Here is a 27,473-nt window from a genome sequence, read left to right as displayed (position 1 = left end):
ACACACACACACACATCAAAGTCCTTTCAGAACGGAGCTGGGGAAAAAATCAAAATAAAAGGCTTGCACTCAATCATGTTCCACAAATGGGAAAAGTGTTGTGGTTGTTTTCTGCAATAGCCTACTTAATAGGTGTATGCGTGCTCTGTCCAAGTACAGCAGGGGAAATAAGTATTGAACGTGTCAACATTTTTTTCAGTAAGTATACTTCCAATGAGGCTATTTGGATGAACTTTTCACCAGACATTAGTATTAACTCAGGTAATCCATATAAAATATAAAATAAAAAACATATAAAAAATCCCAAAATTAAAATAAGTAGTTATGCGTAATAAAGTGTAATGACTCAGGATAAAAGTATTGAACGTGCCTACTTCTTGTGGAAAAGCCTTTATTTGTAATGACAGCTTCAAGACCTTCCTGTATGATGAAACTAGTCAGTCGCAGTATTCAGCTGTGGTTTTGGCCCATTCTTTTAAACATTCTTTAAATCGGGAAGATTCCAGGGGTCCCTCTTGTGAATCCTGGTCTTTAGTTAACTTCCAGAATGGTTCAATTGGGTTTAAGTCAGGGCCTTGATTTCCTTTCTCTGAAACCGATTGAGAATATTTCTTTGCTGAATGCTTTGGATCATTGTCCTGCTGAAAGGTTTAGCCATGTCTCATCCTCTTCATCCTGGTGGATGGCAAGATTCTCCTGGAAAAAATGACTAAGTTTATCATTCCTTCAACTGTATGAAGTCTGCCAGTACCATGACATGAAAAACAACCCCGCACCATGATGCCTCCACCTCCATGGAGTGCAATGCCTATGATTTACTTTGTAACAATTGTGCCTGCTGCCTCCAAGTCTTTCTGGAGCTTTCTCCGAGTGGCCCTTGGCTCTTGGGCTACTCTTCTGAATATCCTTCTGACTTCCTGGTCAGAAATCTTGCAAGGAGATCCTGTGCATGGCTGGTTAATACATGGTGTTCCTTCCACTTGCAGATAATCCCCCAATGCTTAATGGAAGATTCTGAAGTTTTGAAATGCATCTGTAACCAGTTCAATTGATATGTTTTGCAACAATAGGGTTGTGAAGGTCCTGGGAGAGCTCTTTGCTTTTACCCATAATGAAATATTTCTTGTGTGACACCTTGGTAACAAAAAACCTTTTAATAGCCCATCAATGTACTAATCCATCTTATATTAATTTGCCCAGATAGGAGGGATTATTATTCTCTAACTACTTTTACAGCTCGTTCCTTGCCTTTGCCTTTCCCTGCTTTTTCTTAGCGTGTTCAATACTTTTTTCCCCTGTGTCATTCCACTTTATTGCACATCTCTCTACTTTAATGTTTGGATTGTTTTATATGTGTGGATTTCCTGAGTTAATACTAATGTCTGGTGAAAATTTAATGGGAATAGCCTCACTGGAAGTATACTTACTGAAAAAAACATTGATGCGTTTAATACTTATTTACCCCGCTGTATATAGGCAGTCAGAGTGTAGAAGTACCACTCATTACCCTCATTACATTCAAAATTCTGGGACAAATTTAAGAAAGATTTGTGTGTTCTCTTAAAAGACTTTACATATGTTTGAGGTGTGCTGGAATTAGAGCTTAGATCGGGCCCAAAATTCATTCTGTCCGAGCCTGGGTTGGACTCGGGTTCAGGCTGAAAATCTAAGCTCCAATTGGAATAGCTTTCCCATCAGAGCCTCCCTGTCATCATAAACCTATTCTCTGTTAGCTGAAACTACAGAACTACAGAATATAGTTACCTCTTGATGAGAACATTCCACTACCTCCCACTGACCAGTCAGTTACCTGTTTAAACTCCTGATAATAACATTCCAGTACCTCACAGAGTCTGTTACACTGACAGGCTTTAATCACCTCTAGGCATTTGAATTTGATTCATTCATATGGAACAATGTGGGTTGACCATTGCAAGAGCAACGCACATGCAGAGAATAACAAGGCACTAAAATAACAGAGAATAATGCAAGGCACCTAAAAGGCACTGAATGACAGTTAAAAAAAAATTCAACTTTTACATGATTTTTTTTCCAACAATGGGTTGTTGCTTGACTACCTATCTAAGCTAAGTCAAGGAGCTAGCTATTTAGTTAAGTATAACATATCACAGCAACAGCAAGTAGGCTACATAATCAATTTCCACCTCATGCCAGTGTGATTACCGCCTGATGCCTTCACTTCCTCTCTATATATTTCTGTCCTGTCTCTCTCAAGGGGATTGCCACCTTACCGAGTGGTCGCCATGGAGTTCATGCCAGCTTATGTGTATGGACGGTCGCAGCTTTGAGACACAAGGACGCCAGGCGCGCTCACGGGCCGTGATCGTTCAGGTGCCTGAGAACCAGGAGACGTGTCCCAGTCAGGTGTACGAGACGCGGCCATGCAAAGGTACGATGGAGACCAGATACAATCCCAAATGAATCCCACCCCACTGCCAAATGCCTTTTCTCTAGGTATCCTACTTGGTGGTGTTGCAAATACAGACTGGGTGTTTGGATGGATCACTTGAGTCACTACTACATCCTCATGACTGAATACTGTATTGGATTGATCCAGTGGTTCTCACACAAATTTGTTAGTCAAAATAGGAGAAACAAACCTGCCAGAAAGCAGGGGCAGTGCACCTGGCCAGCATATCAGAGAATGTGTAGTGTAAGTGTAAACATGGTAGCATCTGCTTCATTTCTTACGACTGTGAGAGGGTCCTCGTAAAGTGTTCTCCCCCACAAGGAGTCCCTGGCACCAAAACATTTGAGAACTTCTGTATTGATCTACAGACTGCCAGTGCTGTTTGTCTTAGATTCTTAGAACTTCAAGATTGTTTTAATTCTAATGAAATCGGTGTGTATTGGGTAGAGGCGAATGAACAACATGATAAATGTTCTGGACTGTTCCACAGGGGGGGTGTGCCACACTTATGAGTGGAGAACTGGGGGATGGAGGGAGAACGAGAGGAACGTGTGGTGCCAAAGGTCTGATGGAGTGAACGTCACAGGTGTGTATCCAGGCATCTTGCATGCAGAACAGTATGCAATTACAGTAAGTACACACAATGTGATAAGTCTTGCCACCTACAGGTGTAAAAGGACACTGCAACAGAAGCCTCTAATAGATGGCAGTCAGCCTTGAGAACAGATTTCTCTCGCTTCTAAGATGTTAATTCATCAGATTTGCAAATAAGGTGTTACTGAAGGGGGCTGAATATCTGGTGTGTTAAACAGCTTTGTTTTTAAACTCTGCGGGAGCTTTTTTTTGCTTTATTGCACACAGTCATACCCAAATGTTCCTTCTTTGTGGATGGTTGCTCAATTAGTACATCAAGGTGCAAAGAACACCAGGATCAGGGAGTCCACAGGAAACACACACACTGATGAAACTTTATTGAACTCTATTTTAAGGTGCAAATATATGCAGCCAATAAGTAGGTGACTTGCTAATGTGGAATGTGTGTAGGCCGGTGCATGCTGGGGGATGGTTGACTCATCTAAACATTATGCTGGTTATTCACCATGTAGTGCACTATGACTGAGAATGTTCCGAACACAGGGTCTTTATATTACATTACATTTATTCATTTAGCAGACACTTTCAATCAAAAGTGACTTACATATGTCAATATTACAAGGGATTACATTGTCCCCGGAGCAACTTGGGGTTAAGTGCCTTGCTCAAGGACACAATGGTGGTAGTACTGCATACTAGCCCAGCTCCTTAACCACTATGCTACCACCACCCCAGGGTCTGTCTCTGTGTGTGTTGTCCAGTCTGACTGAGTGTGTGTGTGTCCCTGTTGTCTCAGGTGGGTGCCCCTCACACACTCGGCCCTCAGCGATACGCCACTGCCACCCGCCCTGCTCCAAGCCCTTCTCTTTCTGCACACAGGTAACTTCACACTCTAGTGCCATCATATACAACACTGCTCACTTTAAATGTAAACAAATTATTGAAAACTTGAATGCCACCTAATTGACTGATGCCAGGATAAATATGGCTATTTCCTATTGTGTCTCATTTTCTTTTTTTTCCATGTGCCTCATCAGACTTTCAAAAGACTAGTGTTCTCATCTTCACACTAAGCGTGGGTGTATACTTTATCAGGTCTTGCAGTCAAGACATACCTGAGGATGTTAAGTGGAATATGATGTGTCCCTGACGGAAGAGCTACAGAGCTGCTGAATAGTGCAATTGAATGTAGTACTGCTGAAAGTGGGAACTCCAGTTCACGCTACAGTGAAACTCTTATGTATGGTACCTATTACATTAGCCTTCCTTGAACAATAAGTCAATGTAGTGTGAAGATCCAGCCTTACAGTCAGGATGGCTCTCCACAGCCCTAGAGCACGGACTCTTTCACGCTTCCTAGCTCAGTCAACTGTGACTGCTGGAGAACTTGTGTGACACAACGCTTTGGATTTTCATCATCCTCTCTGCCTGACTTTCTGTTCTCCTCTCTTATCTTCTCTCTCTCTCTCTCTTTTTTTTCTTTCTCTCTCTCAGAGTGGTGTGTGCGGATGTGAAAAGGGCTTCACAGAAGTCATGACCTCACATGGTTTCCTTGACTACTGCACCAGGACGCCTGGGCCTGACCACAAGAAGGCCGACGTTAAAACTGGATCTGGCCAGGCCAGACCAGGCCGCACCCAAAGCCAGAACCCGCTCAGGGAGTGGGCCTTGCAGGCAGTGGGGCCAGGTAAGGGCACTGATGTCCACCCTTTAGCTCCTGATCAGGAGAGCACCATTAGACGAAACCATTAACATATAAATATTTACATAGATATCTTGGATGGTGAATATAGAGAGATGTATATGGCTGCTAGCCGATAGCTTGTTTAACTTGTTCATTTACATGACACAGAGCACCCATGGGGTCAAAGAATAATGATGCTGCTATTCAGTTAAAACGCGAGTCATTTGTAAATGTGTGTGTGTGTGTGTGTTGGCAGATGGGCGTGTCAGACCGTGGGTTTATGGCCTGATGGCTGCTGGATTTGTTCTCATCCTGCTCATCATCATCATGTCCTTCCTGCTGTGGTAATTAGATTGTCTTTCTCTCTCTCTCACTCTCACACACACAGTCACACACCACCTCCTTCTCAGCACAAGTGACACATAAAACACTAAAACAGCGTATGTCACCACTGCTTATAATCATTCCCACAATCCAGACGCATGAGTCACGAGTGAAGACAGCTTCAGCTGTTGCTGGGAGGTTAACACCAGTTTTTATTATGTCTACAATGTATTTGTATAGGCATGTATGTAGACACAGATAGGATGTGATAAATAGTGAGTGTATGTTCATTTTAAGTTGAGTTTTAAGTTTTAAGAATAGTGTTTAGAATTAAGCTATGTACAATCAACCTTTTCTGATGTCTTTTGAAGTAGAGCTTAGATCGGGCCCAAAAAATCAAGCCCGACCCTACCCGAGCCCGTGCACATTGTGCCCGAGCCCGACACATTAACTGTAATTATGAGCCCGAGCCCGATTTAAACCCGACATTTTTTAAATACGTGGGCCATTATAACTGACGTTCTCAACTAAAATTCCGAGCTGTTTGAGCTACAGAAATCCGTTTAGAATTATATTAATGAATAATGCAACGGAGGATGAAGAATGTAGGCTAAACTATGTTTGTTTATTCAGAATGGAATGGATTGCAAATGAATCCGAATGAAGAAACGTCACTTACAACGTAAAATTATGTCCCTGCAGCTAAACTCAACGCATTTCTCTGTGAGGGCTTGCCTCGCTCTCAGGTGTATGCTTGGAGAAGTGACAAAAGAGGACATTGAAGGCTGGCTATCATTATTTCTGTCATGGCAAGCCTGCTTCATGTTCATCTTAAAGTATTTTTGCTGTCATAGGTGAACATCGTGCGCACTTAATGCACGCAACAAAGCATACCTGACAAATGCATACCTCCGACTTTTCTCCAAACTTGCTCGAAGTTATTTCTCCTGTTTTCATTTTTTTTTCTTTACATCTTCAAGCTTCACGTTGCACTTAAGCTACACAATAGGCCTACAGCACAGCAGGCCCGGTGTGATGCGTGCGAGTGGAGAAGGTGCGCATGACACGTGTTGCGCAGATGACATTACAAATGACATTTTGTAACTCTGAGCCTAACTTGTATAACGTTGTATACACTTGTTACTTAGGCCTAATTTGATAAATATAGGCTATAATATTTCTGAGTCTGACTATGGCATAGCTTTAGCTCCCCACCCAAGTAGGCTAATGATTAAAAAAAAAAAATGCTTGATCAAGGACCCGACCTGGCCGGCCCGAGGATAGTGGCTGGAAATATCGGCCCGACTCTATTTTGAAGTAAACCGTCGCCCTCTAGTGGTGAGATGATATAATTGGATCTGTGTATTGGTAGACAGGACAAAGGAACACTTACAAATGTTTGTCTTTGTTTCCCTCCATGTGTGCATGTCTTCAGCAAAAACACCAAACCCAGTTCAAGCGGTGGGTGTCCCCAGAAGGCCCTTACGCTGTCATATGATGGGGATACGGATATGTGACCTTGTGCTTCACAACCACAGAGCTCACGTCTCAAAGAATGGCCAGCTCTAATTTCCTTCAACCAGACACATGGGATCCCATCAGGCACCAATTGGAAAGGCTCAGAGGACACAACACAGCAACATTTTAAAACAGAACATTCAAATATGTATACTTTATTACCCTGTACCTCTCTGATATTCAGCTCAGCTACAGGCTATTGAGGATTCTTCGGGAGGAAATATGAATTTTAAAAAACCTGTTCCTGGTGATTATGCACAAGTGTAAGACATGGCCTGGACAATCACATTAGGTTTTGATGCGACTGCTACAAGCCATGGGTCTCATTCCATGTGGCAGTTCTGCTAGACAGCTGGACTCAGAACTCTGGCAGATTCTCTCTGTGCTGGAGAACTGGGGAGCCAGTTGGACAACACTGCACACCTGGCAACACTCACAGAAGCAAGATTTGTTTACATTCTGCCTCAGAGAAAAACACGCTGCAAAAAGACTGATGGAAAAAAAATATGTGTTATGCACTATATTAGTGCTGAATGTTTTTTTTCCCTTTAAGATACATCTTCTCCATTAGAGCTATTTCCTCAGTTGTGTGTGTGTGTGTGTGTGTGTGTGTGTGTGTGTGTGTGAGTGTGTGGGGTGGTTGCTTTCCATGTCAAGTTTTTCAAAGTGGACATCCTTCACAAAAAAGTAAGTGAAGCTTAAGGTTCTTTCCCAAGGGAGCTTTGACCGACTGAGACCACAAGCCTACAGCAACTTCAGTCAACAGTCAACAGCTCCCTGGTGATGAACAGAAGCCCTGAATACGTTTCGAGTCATGTCTGTGAGGTTGGACATGGCTCTCAGATTAATCATCTTTAACTCCTTGATTCTATGTGAAGAGAGATGACAGAAAATACTGGCTAGGACCCATTGGGATGCTTCCACACCTGTTATAAATGCTAATGCTAACTTCTCAGTTTTCACATAAGCATTTAATCTGTGGTTACCAAAGAAGACAAAGAAAAGTATGTCAAACATCAAAACAGTACGAATGGTAGAGGGCTGACGAGAGACACATCATTTTATATCCGCTATTGCCTACATACAAGTTTTTTTGTGTGTGTGTGAAAAACCCTTTTCATTTAATTGTCATTGTGGGAGAGATCTGCATTTCTGCAGTAAAGTACAGTGCAATTTGCCCGAAATACGGCAATCCTGCATATGAATGGAAAGAAATCCCTTAAAAAAGAATTTGTTCAACACATTGGATCAGAGTGTGGCTCTTACATTGGTAATCCGGACCATTACAGAAGCACAAAAAAATCCACAGACAAGAATGATTTTACATGATGCTTTACACATTTGTTGTGGAAATGTGGGTTATTTAGTGTTATGTGTGTGTGATGAAGAATTTATTAATAAAATAAAAACTGAATCTGTTTTCTTTGCAACTTCATAGCTGTAATTGTATGGTTGTGCCTTTGGAAGGGTAGGCCTAGCCTAGCCTACTGCATAATTGTCCTGCTTGTGCTTCTCCCATCCCCACAGTGGAGTTTCCAAATAGTTGCGACTTTGTCAACATTACTGATACTATACATTACTTAAATATTTAAAAACAAATGAATAAATAAAAAAGGATTATAACAATCACATTTGTAGTCTAAATGAAATAATATCGACTTCTTTTATATGTAGTTGCTATGGTAACGGCGGATCACATGGCGAGTTCAGCGACAACAGCGCACGCTGGCGGACGAACGGACGGCGTGCCGTGAGGTGGAAACGCAGATGTAGTCATTAATCAACGCGAAGCCTCGGGGCTGTCATCTCCGTTTACAGTGGACGTGACGCTAACAGGGGCTGGCGTGCGCACCACAGCATGGTGCTACGAGGCTGTCATCTTCAATCCATCCAGAGGAGTTCCTCCGGTCCAGCCGGTGTCGGTTTCCCTCCGGATGGACGTGTGAATAGGGCGCCTGATTACGCTTCCAGTCAGCTTCGTCTACAGGCGCAGTCCCCTTCTGAATATGAAGCAAATCATCATCCTCATTACAGAGATGACGCAGGCTTGATTGGATTTCGACAAGACTTCCCAGAAAGTTGCTCTTCACGTCATCCTCAGACCCAAAGAGCCCAAAACAAGAGGTATAGGGGATGGGGTTGGGAATGCAAAGCCCCTGTATCCACATATGCTCCAAGCAGATTTACAGTCCTTCAAACTGCAAGGCTCCGGTATCTTCTATCTACAGAACAAGACTTCTAGGAATGCACAGCACATAGCCTAATCCAAGATTGATCTGCAACAGGTGTTTGGGGCTGTTACCCTACGGTCAAAGCAGGAAACACCCCAACCCCCATCTGCTTATTCCTCATCCCATTCAATTTGCATCTCAGCCCCTACTTGTGTGCTGGTGATGGATGGGACTGCACCGTACCACTTTTATGGTAACAGGTGACTTGGTGACGTAAACGTGAACCGATTCAGAGTAGCCTACAACAAACACTTTCATGAAGGACATACTCTCTAAAACGAGTAGGGACAACACATGTCAACTACCTAATTAAGCTGGCCTCTGCCAGCTCAGTAATAGAATGGCAAATTGGTCCTCCAGTAGGTCTATGCCTAATTAAACCTTATGGCCCACTAGATGGTGCTACAGCTTCAAAACACAAGGGTACGCGCCAGGGCACCGCTAAAGTGGCCTCAGACGACTGCTAATCTCTTGTCATAAGACAAGCAAGAAAATCAATCCTGTCTATTTGGCTCTCTAATTATCTGTATTCAACCAGTATAGATTGTGCTTTAAGAAAGGGCTGTTTTTAAAAATTGAGTGAATAAGTAGTTTATTAAATGAAATACTGTTTCATTGATTGAACAAGCCCATAGTAAACCAAGTCCACTGGGGACTGGAGGCTGTGTATTAACGGCTCTAGTGGGTTATAAGTATTGACAGACACCCTGTAAACATCAGATACAGAAGCTCATGAGATTGACTGGATTGATTGTTGAGGTTAGGGGCAAGAAAGATGTTCTTTTTTTCTCCTGACTGAGTGCAAAACAGAAAACCGAAGAGCATCAGCCCTCTTGGCAGTGCCATCATAAATTCATTATCGATTCACAATAAACATATTGACTGTATTATGCTGCAGGGGTATTGAGAGATAGATAGTTTTTGGACATTGTTTTCAGAGAGTGTTTAGAAAGTGCTACTCCAAACACCAGCTATAGCCAACTTCACAGGTGTGCAGATGTTTTTATGCCAGATTCCATTGCACTTGGCAATATGTGTGAACAGGGCGAAAAGCCCCTGGCTAGGTGGGCAAACCATTTATGTTGTTGATTTAAAAAGAGAGAGAGAGAGAACATGAGAGAAAGAGAGGGAGAGAGAGACTTGGAGGAGGAGAAAGAACTTTGTGTTTAAGACAACTGAGAAGAACAGGAGAAAGTGTGCTGGAGGAGAGGAGAGGCAAAACTCTCGGTGTGTGTGTGTGTGTGTGTGTGTGTGTGTGTGTGCGTGTGTGTGAGTGCGAGAGAGAGAAGAGAAGATTGTTCACGCTCAGTATCTCTCTCCTCTCCTTATCAGATGAGATAAGACGAAGAGAGTCCCAGTCTTAATGGAGTTTAGGCTCACTGCAATTCACATCACGCGCCCAAGAACAAACAACACATCATCCACACCACCAGCCCCATACATCACCCACATTACACACACACACACACGCACACACATACACGCACACACACACATCCTCAAATATTTGCATACATACACATTCACACACACGCACCACACACACACACAGGCACACACACACGCACACACTTCCTCAAACATTATTTGCATACATACACACACACACACACACACACACAAGCACATCTGACATAGTTTGTTTACTCACACATACACATGATCAATCATGCAACACACAAACTCAAATGTACATGCTGTGACACACTGCATACATACACACACAGAGAGGCCTATACAGCCCTGTATTTGAATTCAGTGCCTGGCACATTATCACACCAACATTCATTTAGTTTAAATATATAATCAACACTACAATGGTCTCTATATATTAAAAAAAGACACAATCTCACTTACTTAATTTCACAGACACATACAGCACCTTAGGCACACAAGTGAGGTGTTTCTTCTCAGTTCTGTGCAGTGGTGTCCCTGGAGTTCTACAGGCTGTCACAGGAGGAGTGACAGAGCAGACAAGATACAGAGACAGAGAGTGTGTGTGTAGTAAACATGCAGTATTTAAAAGGGGGAATGGAGAGAGCACGAGAGGATTACTCCCCACCATCCCTCCACTCCTCTGCCCTCCTTCTCTTCATCTCTTCATAATTAAAAGCCCTTTTTCCGCAGTGCTGGTGTGTGTGTGTGTGTGTGTAAAATTGTGCTATTGGAAGTAAAGTCTCAAACTCACGCTATTATTTGAAGTGCTGAGCGCTTCGGGACAGGCACACTACTGCAATAGTGACGTTTAAGCATGAACCTAATAGCTCTTCCCCACCTACTGCTTCTACACCATCCCATCTCTCCCTGTCTGTGGGCAGGTTTGTAGGAATGCTGCCAGTATTCCCTTGCAGGTGAGCTCCCATATGCAATAATCCATTACAAGACCTTAGTCTCCTCAGTCACTCACAGTTCACAGACAGCCTATTTAATACAGAGCTGCTAAAAAGGTAATGGTGCATTTCATTCAACAAGACCGAGTTTGGAGTCATTTTGCAGAGTCCTGTGTGTGCACATGCACACACACCTTATCATTGTGATAACTTTTGCTGTCTGGACACTCAGCTCCCTGGCACCGATCAGATCTTTACGTTTTCTCTGCCTCTCTCACCACCTTGGCCATTTGGCTCAGCGTTTAATCAGCTGGACTCTGCGACACGCGGGGCCGGAATCCTGCCGATCAATGGCGCTATTGATGAGCACCAGATAGAGGCCGTTAGAGTGACCTGTCTCCGGGGCGACATTGATTTCATCTTCTCCAATCCATCTGCTTGCGAGAGTGGCCAGACGCCATTGTGTTTCACCTCCTCAGACAGGCATTATCAATCATACCCAGGGAATGGGGCCTTGTTGGAGGCTCTACAGTGTGCAGGGTTATGGCTGGAGTCCGCATCGTTTTGTTTGTCCTGGCTCTGTCCCAGGTAATGATGACACGGGTTATGCTTCACAGAAACACGGCTGCTCATATCTCCATTGAGAGCTGCTGTGCTGCTGGGTACCTATTGTGCTTGTCAATGAGGATTTAATGCAAAGGAGGACATTTTCTTTGAATAGTGTTTGATTCCTAGATTAATGGAATCCTAATCCTAGAAGAATTAAGGAAGTAAAGAAAGTATCCTTTAACTACACTGCCCTGCATAGCCCCTTATAGGTGTCATGGAGTTTAGAGCACTATACAACAGCTGTGAAATCAGTAATTATCGTTGCCATGTAAATCAACATGTAACATGTTTTTGCTTCGCTTGTATGGGTCTATTGGTCAGCATTGTTCAAACTTCACTGCCAAACAATTATCATCCATTTTTATGAGGATAGGAAGCCAAAAAACGTGAGGAAGACTGAGGATTCATCTGAACTGTTTTGGACAGACCAAACTTATTTCAGAAAAACACTCAGAGATACAATACCTGAGTTTGACAAATAGAGCATCCAATTATGAAACTTACAAGAGATATAACTTCCCAAACATTCACCATGTCGCCATCCTTTAAAAACAAAGACAAAATAAGATCTTCTTTAAGTCTTTTTTTCATAGACACAGCAAAGACAGTTCTTTTTCAAAAAGGCCTTTCATGCCTGTCTCAACTCTTTATGTGTAAAAAGAGATAAATACTTTAACATGCTGCATCTTATGGAAAATAATGCTTAAAACGTGCACAAAAAATATTTTCATTCTTTTTTCTCCATTCTCCTTCAGTTTAAGAACACTGTAAAAATAAGTAATAACCTAGCTTGACGAGCCAGACCCACATTAAAATGTAGGGTCTGGGCACTCACAGTTGGCAGTGCTCAGTCCGAGGGGCGGGATAATCGGTTGTCTTTCAAATTCCCTCTGCACGCAATAGGACAGCGCTACAACTCGCGGAGCTAGTTGGCTAGTTCAAACTTTTGCCAACTTAAAAAAAAGCTTAACTCGTGTCACGCTGTTCACCAACAGCAACATCCATCTTCTTTGTTTTCAAGTAGCAGGGAGTTCAAGCCAAACCGTTGCAACTCTGCCATCAATCATTATGTTAAGTCCACCTAACGTCTCTATACACGATGTGATTGGCCCTATCGAAGTTAAATTTTTCCAGCTCGCAAGCCAACGGAGAGTTGCTAGACTAGCCCACTAGGGTGCGTCTAGATTTCTAGGCTAGTAACAACCTAAATAGCATATGAAAAAAGAAAAAAAAAACAGCCCCATTGGCACTGATACAAACTTGCTAACATGCTAAACCTTTTTTTTGTTTGTTTGTTTTGTTGTTGTTTTTTTGTGGACTATATTGTTGGTAGATGTTATTTTCATAGTTCTAGTCCACAGAACTGCATTGTGTAAAGCCTGGACAGTATAGTGGGAATGACAGGGGAGCATATCTATTCTTCAACCTTGACCTTATAAGATCAAAATTAAGTTGAAAGTAGTTGCTCACGCAAAGAGTTTTCAAAAGATCTTAAAAAGTAGTTGCTCATAAAAGCCTACCTGAAAAGTGTCATATTGTTAGTGTTGCTTTCAGTTTTCCTGCTAGGTTTCCCTCCTCAAGAACATAAAATTAGGCTTCATTTCATACACAGACAGAGTCATTTCAGAGCAAGCTCATCTTTGTAGATGCAGCCATTCATATAGATCGCCAGCCTGAGGCCTTTTGAAAACAGGATATCATTCCATTTTCATGGTTAAACGCCTCTGTGATTTTAACACTCATTCTGCACGTAGAGTAAAATTATTTGGTTGGATGTACTTGAGCTTGTACTTTTGCCTGCGATTGTTTTATTTTTCCCCAACTCCCAGAGTTAGCACAGTCCGTTTTTGTCCGCTCTGACACGGGTGGAAGACAGTAATCTTAATTAAAGACCTCGCAGACAAAAGGCGACAACAAAAAAATTCCCATGAAGCGGATTCCCGTGCAAGGAGAGTGTCACAATGGATTCCCAAAATCCCGCACCGGATTTGATCCGCTCTCTGCTGGTGTCGGGAGAGCCGGCACTTTAATTACTGCGGAACGTTACAAGTCCTTGACCCACTTCCGACATCTTATCACAGACACCACAAGCGCTCACTCCAAACTTCGGCAGAAGGGTTTTGTGGGTAAATCTGCAGGTAAATGAGTGTGATGGTCTGTTCCAGAAGGGGAGATTGAGTTGGCCACGTTTGCCGGGTTTGGCACGGAACATTTAGCCTGGCACGGTGACACATTGTTGCTTCCCAGACACACTCCGACTGACTGCTAAGCATTCAGGTCCTTAATGTAAAGCCCTTATCCTCCCGCAGCCTCGAAGAAAAACAGTGATGTTCCTCCCTTTACCCCTGCATTTTATTATCATTCGCTGCTCGCTTCGACTCAGTAGACTATAGTGTTGGCTTCGGGCCTATAGATTTGTAGAGCCACTAAATGTCTTGCAGTAAATGTTCTGAGACGGAACACTCAAGACACACTGAAACACACACACACACACACACACACACACACACACACACACACACACACACACATACACACACATACGCACATCCATATCATCCTCTTTAGCCTGCGGAGGCTCCATTGTGTGTTGGCACTCCAGTTCTGGTCCATTCTCTCCACCCTACTCAGCTGCGGATAATGCTGGCACAACCCAGAGTCAGTCCAGCCGCACTGCACCCAGGCCTCACCACTCTAAAACATAATGGAAATCTCTCCAGCTCGTCATGCTGTTGAGGATGAAATCCCACTCCCCAATGAGCTGAACCCCACCACTCAGATAGGCCAGGCAGAGATCTGTGTATACATATCTGAATGAAATGACACTCTGAAGTCTATTCTGAAGTCAAAATCAGATATGATTACTCTGAGGATCGCCACTCAATCCAGTCAGTCCACATGGCTTCGGAGCTGGAGCTCTCTAAGGAACAGTGAAAAGCAGAGAGGGAGAGGAAGAGAGAGCTTGTGGCGAGGGTGGGGAGGGAGACATCAGACAACGTTCTGGAGGTTAATTAGAAAAATTATCAGCCCAAGCTGAGAGAGAGGAGTGGGGACTGCAGCTGCCTCCCTCGCTTGCACGGACAGACATGTTGATCCACGGGCAGCTCCGCTCGGGAATGCCGGCGATCCATCTCTGTCACTCGGCCGCGCGTCTCCAAGGGCTGGGACGGGCTCCGACACCGCTCTGTGAGCTGGGTGCTAATCAGAGTGCCGCTCTCACTCCCTCTTTGTCCTTCTTTCTCTCTTCATCTCACTCTTCTATCCCTCTCCTGTTTATTCTTACAATCAGTATATATTCTCTCTCTCTTTTCCATCTAGAGCGCTTCCTAACTCATTGATACAGGGGATTAAGGAGAGTCAACCCCCCAAATGTTAACCCAGCCAATTGTCATTGCATACTGCGATTCATACTTTGCATTCATACATTGGGAGCACATTGTGTCCTCAGCTAAATCTATGTGCTCATTTCTATGCTCCTCTAATTAAGTTCTCTCTGTGCCTCATGGGTGGATGTTATGGTCCAAGAGGCCATAACCTGCATATTTTCATATTTTTAAAGCAACGCGATGGAGGAATTGATTTATGCCCCTTGGCATCAAAATGGGTCCCTACCCGATCAACAATGTCAGTAATATCAAGCGTTTCAGCGAACATTGGCAATGTCAGACACTTTGTTCTCCATGTTAAAAGTCATTATAGCATCCAAATTAGTTTGAAGCCTTATTTAGGTAAAAGAACTACACTGTGTTAAAGCTTTTTAACCCCCTGTGTGTGTTACTCTATATGCACTGTCTGAAAGTTGGTCATTGTTGGGCCTGTTGAATGTACTGAGGACATTAAAGGTGTCCCAGAAAAGCAATGTTTCAAGTAGAGAATTTCAGACTGAAATCTGCCAGCAAACAGTTTTGGATACAACCCCCAAGTAAAGTGAATAACATTTCAATCAATATGAGGTTTCTAAGTAATTGGTAAGCTACTGAATTGCTTCACAAATAAAAACAGGAGCCACATTCCCTTTGTAGACGGCACATTAGTCACTTTTTTGAAGACGGAAGGTTTGATCCTCTTCCATAAGCTACTGCCAATTACTGTGAGTGAAACCTCAAAAGCTCTCCCTCTGGCATGTCTCAATCAATATGAGCTGTCAACCAAATTACAAGATCTCACTGGAAAAACATGATGTTCTGTTGTGATTTGACAAATAGTAAGAAAGTGATTGTTGAAAGGGAGAAAACTGATAATAAACACAACAAGTTTTGTAGGGGCCAATCTGTTGCAGCAGCTGTAGCCTTTCCACATGAATCAGTTTAATATGGAACAGCTATACAGAGATACACACCTTAAAACAGCATTCCCAAAATGGCATGTTCCTCACATGGAATAAGTGAATAATTAGTGTATATACTAGTAATGATAAGGGGAAATGTCCCCTGTTGTCACACACAATATAAGTAGGTAGTGTGGTATCACAGTATTCAAAGACTTTATTGTATTACGTTCAGGCTTTCCTGTATTGATATTAAAGGGTTAAGGCGCCTTAGCTGGGTTTTCATGTGGACTAAAACCACTTCTGCTATCTCTCTCCCACAACCCCACCCCCCTCCCCCAACCCTGCAGCTCTTTGACAACAACCATCTATTTTCCCTTGATTGCTCCGATAAGGAGTCTTCTATTATTCCACTTTGTCAGACATTATGGTAAAATCCCTGAGAAAATCACCTTGGAGCCCGAGTGCTTTGTCTTCTCTCAAACATTCTCAACCCACCGATAAAAAGATATAGAGATAAGCACTTACAGTTAAATCCCTTTCAGCGTACAGTTGCTCTTCCTCTGTCAGTAGGGGTGTAGGTGCCCTCAGAACGAAATATCTGATTGGACAGTCCAATAAACAAAAAAATACAATAAAATGCACATGCATGCACAACACACACTAGGCCTTTACATACAATATTCACTTTAAAGCTTATGGGCCCTATTTCAGCAATCTGAAATGACTGGTCAGAGACGCAATGTTTAAAGACATTTAGAGTGTGCCCAGTCCACATTCGCTAATTTAACAGCGTGATTAATCAGTCAAGGGTGTGTTTTGGGCATAACATCCTTTAAACCGATGAGAGTGACATTGTCATTCCCTTTAAGAGCTCGTAGCGCAACATCACACAGCGTGTTGGCATTTTGACAGTCTGCGCATCTGAATGAATCTGCTTTACACGATTCCACTAATACTTGCTTTCTTAAAACCTGTGTGTGACTAGCAGAGTAAAGCCTACATGCATCTGTACTCGCCTATTATTTGAACTCATAGGCAAACTGAACTGTAACTAGATTCACATGGTCAATGACAAAACAGTTCTACACAGTTATTTACTTTCACTATTGACTGACAAGGGATTACAATCAAAAACATAGCCTGAAAAAAGCTAAACATATCCCAATAATTGAATAAAAATCCTAAGGATATTCATCCTGAAAATGACTCATTGCCTGGAACTCGTTGCTAAGGGCTGCTTACATGTCATGACAGTGCACCTTCACAGCTGTGCTTTACATGCGCTTTTCACTATAGACCAGGTTTTTCTTGGTCAGTGGCATAATGATTTTTTGTGTAAAATAGCGATTTTTGGATTATGCGCCTGACCACACCTATTTTTTTTTTCCATTGACGCAATGTTCAATGGAAGTGGAGCGCATGGCGATTCATTCATCACTGACTTGGGTGTACAATATGAGTACGATATGAGCGTCACGCTCTGCACCCCGTTGCGCCGGGTATAAGATAGGGCCTGTTTATCATCAACTAACTCCTCAAAATAATTCCTTCATGAACAATTCATCATCAACACTCATTAATTATTTCCGGGCATTAAACAATCCACGCTTCACATAATGGTGCGATCTTTGATAATAAAACCTCAATTTTCAGTTCTCCTCAATGTCCTCAGATGTCTGTCCAGTGTTCACTCAACAACACTTGAATGCAATAAGTCTGTATTGCTCATAAACTATGCCAAAACTTAGAACTGAACCTTTTGATTATGAAGAATCTGGTATGAATCTATATCTCAACTGACATTAAATGATAGGACAACTAAACAGTGCAACCTTAATACATACAGAAGTTTTGTTTCAGATCAGCTATAATTCAAGTCTTTCTTTCACTTAACAACAAACAAATAGCCTGCAAACAATGCAAATTACATTACACTTCATAAACATAGTGTACAGTGTACTCACAGGATGGGCAGCTAGGATCGTGAGGAGATGATTGCTGAATGTGACAAAAATGTTAACGAGTCTTAAATTCAAAATGGCATCGTCCGGAAAAAAGTGGAAAAGTTACTCCAGGTATGTCGGTATTAAACTGTCTTCTAAATAAACTTTCAGCACACATACAATGTTGCCAATGCCTCATTTTAAATGTTAAGAATCTAATTACACTGTCGACGAAGTGTGGAGCTCTTATTAGCCTTGTAGAAGCGATTTATGTGCAGTATGAAAGATGTCCTGTTGCTAGCGCTAGTAGCGCTATGGAAGAATCAGTAAAGTTCGGAATGCTTCGGGTCTGGACAGGGTCATCCGTTGTCCATGGCTCTAGCTTATGGTCATACTTAACATTCTAAAACCCATTTAACACCGGATTTCTCCTTTAACATGGTGGATTTGCCCCCAAGGGCCTTACTCAAAACTACTCAGTTTACTGACAGTTTACACTTATTATCATCTAAAAATAGAACCTAGGCTGTTGTTAGAGTAAACTTTTCCTTTAAGGAAAAAAGTAAAACAAAAATAAATTCTGCCTAAACCTGTCATAATTACAGATAGTCATGCAAATGCCTCGATAATTAATTAACCACTTTCCAGTTCATTTGATCCTTAGATGAAAATGAAGGAAATGTCAGATATGAACTTTACATACAGAAGCTTCAGTCAGGCATATCCTCTGACTGAGTGATTCCATTACTGGGCTGCAATGGAGATATTTACTGTAAACTGGCTGACAGGAGATGTCTGGGTGTCATCTGTCCCTGGAGACTGAGGAAGTGATTGCTTTTAATGCCATGTAGGAAAACTGTTCACAGGAACTTGCTCTGTGTGTGGTGTGTGTGTGTGTGTGTGTGTGTGAAGCTGTAATCCCTTTTGGATTTATTTAAGTGTGTCAGAAAAAACTCTCCAGGGTGTGTGTGTGTGTGTGTGTGTGTGAGAGAGAGAGAGAGAGAGAAACATTAGACATTAAAGAGATATGTGTTATTAAGGACTGTATATGTAAACAGTATATGTGAGATGTGAGTTTAAAGGGTTCCAGTTAAATACAAACTCCAGAGATGTATATTTTGAATGTATATTTTTCGTATGTGTGCATAATATATATATATTAGGGGTGTAACGGTACACAGAAGTCACGGTTCGGTTCATACCTCGGTTCGGACATCATGGTTCGGTACGAGTTCGGTACAATGGAGGGAAAAGCAAAACAAAAATGCAGAAAGCATTGTTTTTTTTATTGTGCATGTCTCAGGCTGTACCACGTAGTGTCATACAGTCTCTTCCCTGAGCTATCTGCAACAGCCTGAAGTGTGTAAGATGTAGGCTAAAGTACAATAAGTACCCAGACTCCATCTGTAACTTGTAAACAAATTAAGACAATCAGCTATAAAACTGAAAATAGGCCTACAGCATCTCTTATTTCTGAAAGTGCAAATGACATAGAATAATGATTTTTAAAAATCCACTTAAGCAAGACCTACATCTGTGTTTAGTTGTATATGGAAGGGTCTACAATTTGCCTCAATATTTTTCAGTGTGTGTACAGTAATAATCAAGCCTACTAACTGTAAACATATCACACTATTTTGCCTTATTTTAAAAAACAAAATTGCTCCTTTCATTTCATAAACAGACTACAACTAGAAGTCACGTGACTTTGCCCTTCGATGTTAACTCACCTTAGCATGGTTTGTTTATTAGCCTGGTTAGCGTTGTCAATTTCTTTTACTCTCTATGCACTAAACACTTCCAGCTCCTCATGTGAGAAGTTACAAGTTACCCCAACATAAAGGTAATTACCACGCGATTTACATAGCTTTCTGTCATTACAAAATCATTTAATTTAAGCCATAGGTTTTGGCCCTATTTGTAGCCTATGTGTATCAAAAGGCTGCTGAAGCGCATGGGAAGTTTTTTTTTTCTCGTTTCAGTAATTGGTAGCCTACATCATCATCTGGGTGATGGCTTCGAATATGTGTAGCATATATTTCCACTCACATACCATATAACAACTGCTGAACAACGCCGGCACACACTCTCTCACCTGTACTACTGTAACTGAAGTTCTCAAACTTGCGATCTTAAAGAGACCAGCGGATCTTCTAACTCTTGTGGGTCGCCACCTTAGTGCTGCTAATGACTGACTGACTCGACCGACGACTCAGACGACCTGACAAAAACATAGGCGCCAATCAGAGCTAAAGCGAGGCTACAGATTAGCGTTAGGTGTCGCTAAAGAACTCCCGTAACTCTCGCTACTTAACAGTAATTGCGTATGACATTAATGAATCCGCACACGAGTTTTATGTATTTTTATACCGTGTATTCTCCGTGTAAATTCATGCACCGAACTGTGACGCCCGTACCGTTTCGGTTCAATTTGAATACATGAACCGTTACACCCCTGATATATATATATATATATATATATATATATATATATATATATATATATATATCCTATATATATATATATATATATATATATATAAATTATTAATATCCATGTGTACATGTTTCTGTGTGTGTGTGTGTGTGTGTGTGTATTTGGACAGGTGGGAATGAATGAATGTATGTGTGTGTGTGTGTGTGTGTGTGTATGTGTGCGTACGTGTATGCACGAGCGTTATAAATGCTCCACGGTTTGCCCCGCTGGCTCCAAGTCTTAATGTCAGAGTGAAATTAAAAGCCCTTGCTGTCGCCCAGGGGCTGAATCTTAATTCAGTTGCTGGCTAACTCTACAAAGCTGGAGATTACATTTGGGTGACAAGGTCACTGCATACTCTAATAAGAGCACTATGGTGGCCTTTGAACAGAGGAGAGCAGTGAACAGTGATCTCTGTTTGAAAAGTGTACCTGGCCCTGGGAGAACGAAGACCTGCTCACAAACCCGAGACCCTCTGTGCCGCTGGAGAGTGTTCAGGCCACGGGCTCGCTCTCATTGATTCTGGAGGTTGTTGAAACTAAGGTGGAATAGCAATGAGATGTGTCCATTTTTTATTTGGCAAATACCCAGTGTGATGTCTTGAGGTGAAAAAAAAAATTCATCAGTCGAAGAATGTTGATCGTTCTGTGTTTGGTTGTGGTGGTTTTTGTGGTGGTTTATTAGGGCCCAAGCACCGACGGTGCAGGGCCAGGATGGCCTTGCACAACGAGGTGAGAAGCTCTATTGTTTTTGTCAGGATTCTTCTTCTTCTTCTTCTTCACTATTTTTGGGACAAGACTGCCTTTTTTGAGGTGGTTCCCATGGTTGAAAATGCATGAAATTTGGTACACATGTCAGTAATAGCGCCCGTTACTCAGTTATAGAGGCTTTGGCCCGGGGTGTGAGCCAGAGACTCCATAGCGCCCCCTTATGTCACTAAGCTTCGTGGTCGACATATAGTTTCAGCTACACACACTAAATTTGGTAGGTGTGTGGGGGCTCCCAAAGACGAACCACTTTTGTGTGCATTGCATTAGCCACACCCAAAAGGAAGTGAAGTAATTGGGATTTTGTGCTTTGTGCACATGGTCCATTTTTACACACTTTTCCTAGATGATTGATCTGATTCATGTCAAAGTTGGTATACATGATGCCAAGATGCTCCTGATTCTAAATTGTGAAGCTTTTTCTGATATAATGTAATTTCACGAAATGGTGAAACTATGAATTTTAATACCCTGCCACATAAATAATAAGTGTGTCATAAATTCACCATGCATTGCTAGAAATGTTTTAAATTTCACAGGTTATTGACTACCATGCTAATGATGATATTCACATGCCCATAATCAGTGTTGGGGAGTAACGGAATACATGTACCGGCGTTACGTATTCAGAATACAAATTATGAGTAACTGTATTCCGATACAGTTACAAGTTAAATAGTTGGTATTTAGAATACAGTTACATTGTTGAAATCAATGGATTACATGACGATACTTATCTGTTTCATAAGTTTGTTCACTATCTAAATAAATTAAGGCAACTCCATTTCCCAGAAGCTCCTGAAAGCTATGATGAAATTGTTTGCATGTTTAAATCCAAGCCCTGCCGTCTTGCACTAGCCTCAAAATGCAGCCAGCGCGCATTATGGAAGCGTCATTGGAGACCCTGAAATGACTGTTTGCACAGCAAATTGAGTAAAGTAAATTGAGTAAACTCCTGTTCCTCACTGATCGTGGTTCCTGATGTCTGTTCAAAGGATATTTTCCCAAGTATTAATAGCTCAGGCTACTTCGGCCAATCGGTTACACAGTTTGCTAAGCAATAAGCAAAGCCTAGTTCACGTGTTGTTTGACCTAATAAAACCAATCTCTATAATAGGCACTGCATTCTAAGTTTTTTATTCTAACTTAAAATAGCTTTATAGATTATTATTTTTTCTAGATCTACATTTACATTTTAAAATGTATTATATGGTGCAGCCTCTGAAGAATTATTCTTGCGAGTAGGCCTAGCATATTTTAACGTGCGGTTTTTGATTGTCATTACGCGATAGTTCATTTTGAAAGCACTGATATACAGTAGCCTAGCCCATAGTGTTTACATTTACAGGTCATTTGCGTTCCACCTGTCATATGCGCCCCTCACTTGTAGCCTACTGGGTTGATGCCACCGAAAAATCTCACAGGCACACCTTAATTAGGGTAGAGTTGAGACATGTGTACAGTTGAGACACCTTAAATATCTTGCTTGCCCAAGCAATTTGAACTACACAAGTATCTCCCATCCAAGGATATCGGCAAATGTTTTTTTTCCAAAGTAAGAATTTCACTTCACCATGCACCTTTGACAATGAATAGCTCATTACACTTATGTTACTGTTAAACGTAACTGGTATCATTACAAACATTATTCTGTGTCCTAAAAACTGGCATATTTTATTGCATTGTGTCATGTAAGGTCGTTGCAAAATCTAGAGAAATGTGTGAGGTGGTCAGCGGGGGACAATTGAGACACACATTGGATCGATAATTTCTGGCTACGCCCTTAAAGTAGCCTATTTATTTGTTTATTTTAAGTAGCCTAGTCGCCTGCTGTAGTTTTAATGGTCACCTTGCTATTTTAAAGTTGTATCAGGTAGTTTAGTTGACTTTACATTCTCCTATGTGAGCCCTTGTGAGCCCTATGTGAACACTTCAGCCATTTGGAACAGAAGAACACACCAGAATAGGCCTGTTTAGGCTAGTAGGCCTAAGCAGGATTTGATGGCCGCATTCCTACACTTATAAAATGCAATTCAATGCAGAAGTAATCTAAGTATTCAGAATACGTTACTCAGATTGAGTAACGTAACGGAATACGTTACAGATTACATTTTTGGGCATGTATTCTGTATTCTGTAACGGAATACGTTTTGAAAGTAACCCTCCCAACACTGCCCATAATGCATATTTGGCATAGCGCCACCAACTGGCAACAGAAAGAATTGCAATTACACTGATTTCACATGATCAATTTCAACATCCTAGACGGTTTGTCAAAAAATTTGGCAAACATGATGCCAAGATGTTGCTGATGTTAATTTGTGAACGGATATGTTGAAATAGATAAATAATGATTTTTATTACACGGCTCTTCATAATGCTGAAGAATGGTCCATTCACTTGAATGGGCCTTCCCAATGTTCGGTGGTCTGCTAATTCTCAATAACAGACCGCTGCTAAGTACAACAGACCGCTGTCAAGGAAAATGGGTTTTGTGCTTTTATTTCACGTCTTTCATATCACTACGCAAGGACTGGAACTTCATTCAAAAGTGAAAGCGGACGGTTGATCAGCTGTGTTCTAAAGAATGTTTGATTCAAGTTCAGCATGTGCTTTTGCGAACTATTTGTTTCTCAGTAAAAGCCACGATGAAACGGTAACAAATAGGCTATATGCTAGGCTATGTAGGATAAAGAGTCATATCGTGGGGAGTTTATTGTTTCGGTTTGGCAAGTAGCCGTGTAATAAGGGGGATAATGTATAGAACGCCGGTCATTATTGGGAAAATAAGTCCCTTCAGGGCGGAACAAGACCCCTCCGCTGTGCGTCGGAATCCGGTTCGCCCTGTCGGGACTTATTTTCCCAATAATGACCGGCGTTCTATACATTATCCCTTACTTGTTATGATTTTAAAATCTCGCCACATAAACAGGAAATGTGACACAATGCATTGAAAGAATGGTTTGAAACTTCTCAGGTTAATAGATATTATGATGATATCCAGACACCCAATGGGCCTGCCTGGCATAGCACCACCACCTGGCCAAGCAGGAAATGTGCAAGAAATGGGCAATGCCTTAAAGCTTAACTTTCGCCAAAATGCATCCTAGGATGTTTTTGTGAATGTACAAGAAGTCAAACCTTCATTTAAAAGCATAATTACGTCCGAAGCGCCACTTTTAAACTTGTCCGTGTTGTCGTTTTTGGGTCAAATGGCCTTTTGAATGGGAATTATAGGGGCCCTACTATTTTGATACATGATGGCGTCAAAATCGCTATTTTACATTAACAAGGTTCGACACAACATGAAACTTTGATCGAAGTATCATCAGTGTCTCTACACATGAACTCAAGCATTGACAACATTTTTCGTGTACAAATAGTTTAATTAATAATTTAATAATTTATTTTGGATATTGATATTAGATTCATTAGATTAATTCAGTTTAGGTGCATGTCAACTTACTAGTGTCCTGACTTCACACATACAAACACTCTCTGTCTCTCTCTCTCTCACACACACACACACACACACACTTGTGGTCAGCAAATAACTTTACCCCCACACACAAAAGTTGGTAGGGATATGGATGAACACAAGGGGATTGGAGTCATGCCCCCCATCCCCCACTCTGAGTGGTTAGGCTGAAAGCAGTTTTTTAGGATAACTAGTCAACTGTTAACTGCATTGCACAGCATATCACAAAATGTATGTTATAAACTAACAACTTGGAAGCATGTCATTGTACCACATATTTGTGCTGTAGTGTCATCTAGTGACAACCATCGCTGTAAAACGTCACACCCAACAGGAAGTGAGCAAGTGCTCCCGATGTAGAAAACATGCTAAACAAATAGCATACACCTCAGATATTTACATTTGACAAATGCACCACATGTCAGTGCTTTGTTGGATTCCAAAATGTCACGGGTCACGGTAGGCAGGTGCTCGGGCCCGCCATTGCCACTTGCAGCTATTTTTTTTTTATTTATCTTTTTTGTGGCAGTGTGGATTTGAGCCAAGTTTTATCCCAATGATGAGTTTCTCGCATGCTTCTGTTTGGAGCCATCACTCTTGCTAGCTGTAGCATGAGCAGCCTCCTCTGATAGAACCGCTGCTGCATGGACACTCAGACAAACCAGCATCTATCTTACACCCACATTGCAATGCCCAGATCAATTTCGTACCAGTAATGTCATGTCAATAACCTCTGACCTAAGGGGAAAATGTTGTTACATTACACCATCTTTAACAAAATGTCTCTGTCATTCCATCCATGTGGTGGAGATGAAAGTGAATGGCTCTCACATGAGAACCGAGTGCGGGAAGATCAGAAGGGACTGTGATTCTGAGAAACGATACCTTCCTCGTTGCCCTCTATGTCAAAAGTTTCACCCCGGTACATTGTGTCCAGGCTGGCAGAGGGAAGTGGGACAGATCATGATGAATGGATCAGTGGATGAGCACGGCTAGGAAGAGGAATGCATTCTTTCTAGCACTATTTACCTCCTCTACAATCAATTGCCAGACAATGTCCACACCAACCCTGTGAAACATCAGTTGTTTTATTCTGCCTGGAGGAGTTTGACGCCAACAACACAGTCATATACACACTAAATATTGTGTGAATAGATTCCTCTGTCAATGGAGCTGGTGTTGCGTCAATCTTCATACCAGTAACCAATCCTTTAGTTTAATCAAACTTTAATAGATTGGTGCTCGACTATCGAATATTCTTCAGGTGATGGAATAGCTGCTCAGTAAGGGTACAAAAATGATCAAAGCAACCTTCATGAATCTCCATCATGGTGTTGTCCCTTGCAGAAAGGTGCTTTGTCAACTTCCTGAGGAAATACCAAGTTAGCAAAAGAAAGCTGACCTTAAAGCCAACATAGTCCACACATTTGTCTAAATATGCAGTTCACAGTGAATCATGAGTAGTATGGGATGGGGGGGGGGGATATACACCTTTTCAAGGTGGGTTATACACCTTTTCTCATTTTGCTGTTTTGTTTTTTTAAGAAAAAAACTAGCCTGTAGCAAAGATGCTACAGGGGTGCTACAAACAGTATGACACCTGAGCTGAAAGCGTATGATAAAGTGCTCAATTTACCCGCTCCCTGTCAGTGCGCTAGAGCTCTATTAAATGCGTGAAATCTCGAGCAGCTTTGCGGATTTCCCGACCGTCTCCCTTGGAGTAAAAATACAAATTTAGACATTTAAAGCTCGCTGTCAGCCTTAGAGATGAAAGGAAGGCACCATCCGACAAATGTCAGAACGAAGCTTTCCCGGCGGTGTGCATGTTTGTGTGTGTGTGGAGAGAGAGAGAGAGAGAGAGAGAGAGAGAGAGAGAGAGAGTTATCTGTTCCGCTAGTTTCAGAACGGGAAATTCACACACGCCTTCTGACTGAATCGGCGGCTTTTATTTCTCTTCCACGCGCATCACAACATTCTTTCTTCTGACAAGCAGCACAGCACGAGGGGGTTGAAATGAAGAGTCCAAACGCTCAAGAGAAGTTTACTTCCAGGAGGCACCGGTCTTCACTGTGATGGTAGTTTTCATTTGTTGCTTATCAATAGGCGTAGGCCTGATGATTCACTTCAAAAAGCAGACATTTCTTTGAAAGCTCCCTGCATGTGCCAATATCTCTTAGTAATTAATCACACCAAAGGACGCAACCATTCTGTGCATGTGTTGATAATTCTTTTTTATTCAGCTGAAACTTTTGAAATGGAGAGGGTCTGCCCAGCTTTTCGAGAAGAATTGAAAGTTCAAAGCTGAACTGGTTGTGTGAGCACTATATGTACACAGACATACCTAAAACTCCATTTCCTTCAAAACTTCAAGACATTTATCTTTACATTTTCCTCCATCAATCACAAACGCTTTCCAGGCAAAAAAAGTATTTTGAATTGTGAAGAATACTGTAGCCTGGTTAAAACCAAACTCATTCAGCTGGTGAATAGAGTCTGGACACTCACAATTGGGAAACCTTTCCAAAACTAGCATGGTGACGGGCGCTAATTGGTCCAGCCCAACCAATCACATTGAACAGGGGTTCCTAAAGGGCCTATCACATTGTACACGGTATGCGCTGCGCTCGCCGCTAGGTTGCTCTTGGTTTAGGTAACGTCCCAAAGATTTTTGTTGTGCTTGTCACTGGGCTCAGTGCAAAATACCAATGACTTACAGCGTGCCGCGGTCAAAGTTCAATCATGTTGAATTTTGACCGCGGCACGCTGTAAGTCATTGGTAGTATAGTATGCAAGAGTGGCAAAGCGGTAAAATGCTTTG

General features: G+C 41.9%; 1 protein-coding gene across 1 annotated transcript in view; it reads left to right on the top strand.

Moving 5' to 3' along the window:
* Positions 1-6,550, top strand: part of thsd7bb (thrombospondin, type I, domain containing 7Bb) — a 42,493-nt gene extending 35,943 nt beyond the window's left edge. Inside the window, exons 22-27 of the mRNA XM_076302544.1 lie at positions 2,237-2,410; positions 2,922-3,017; positions 3,822-3,904; positions 4,520-4,712; positions 4,966-5,053; positions 6,469-6,550. Coding sequence (XP_076158659.1) covers positions 2,237-2,410; positions 2,922-3,017; positions 3,822-3,904; positions 4,520-4,712; positions 4,966-5,053; positions 6,469-6,550 — 716 coding nt within the window. The remainder of the gene's footprint in view (positions 1-2,236; positions 2,411-2,921; positions 3,018-3,821; positions 3,905-4,519; positions 4,713-4,965; positions 5,054-6,468) is intronic.
* The last annotated feature ends 20,923 nt before the right edge of the window (positions 6,551-27,473 follow it).

The sequence above is a fragment of the Alosa pseudoharengus genome, unplaced genomic scaffold (assembly GCF_046254945.1).
Source record: "Alosa pseudoharengus isolate Yale_2024_CS ecotype anadromous, Long Island Sound unplaced genomic scaffold, YU_APseudo_1.1 YU_APseudo_1.1_scf_24, whole genome shotgun sequence".
NCBI classification, from domain to species: domain Eukaryota; kingdom Metazoa; phylum Chordata; class Actinopteri; order Clupeiformes; family Clupeidae; genus Alosa; species Alosa pseudoharengus.
The sequence above is the reverse complement of the archived record's forward strand: the minus strand, read 5'-3'. Positions and strand labels throughout refer to the sequence as shown.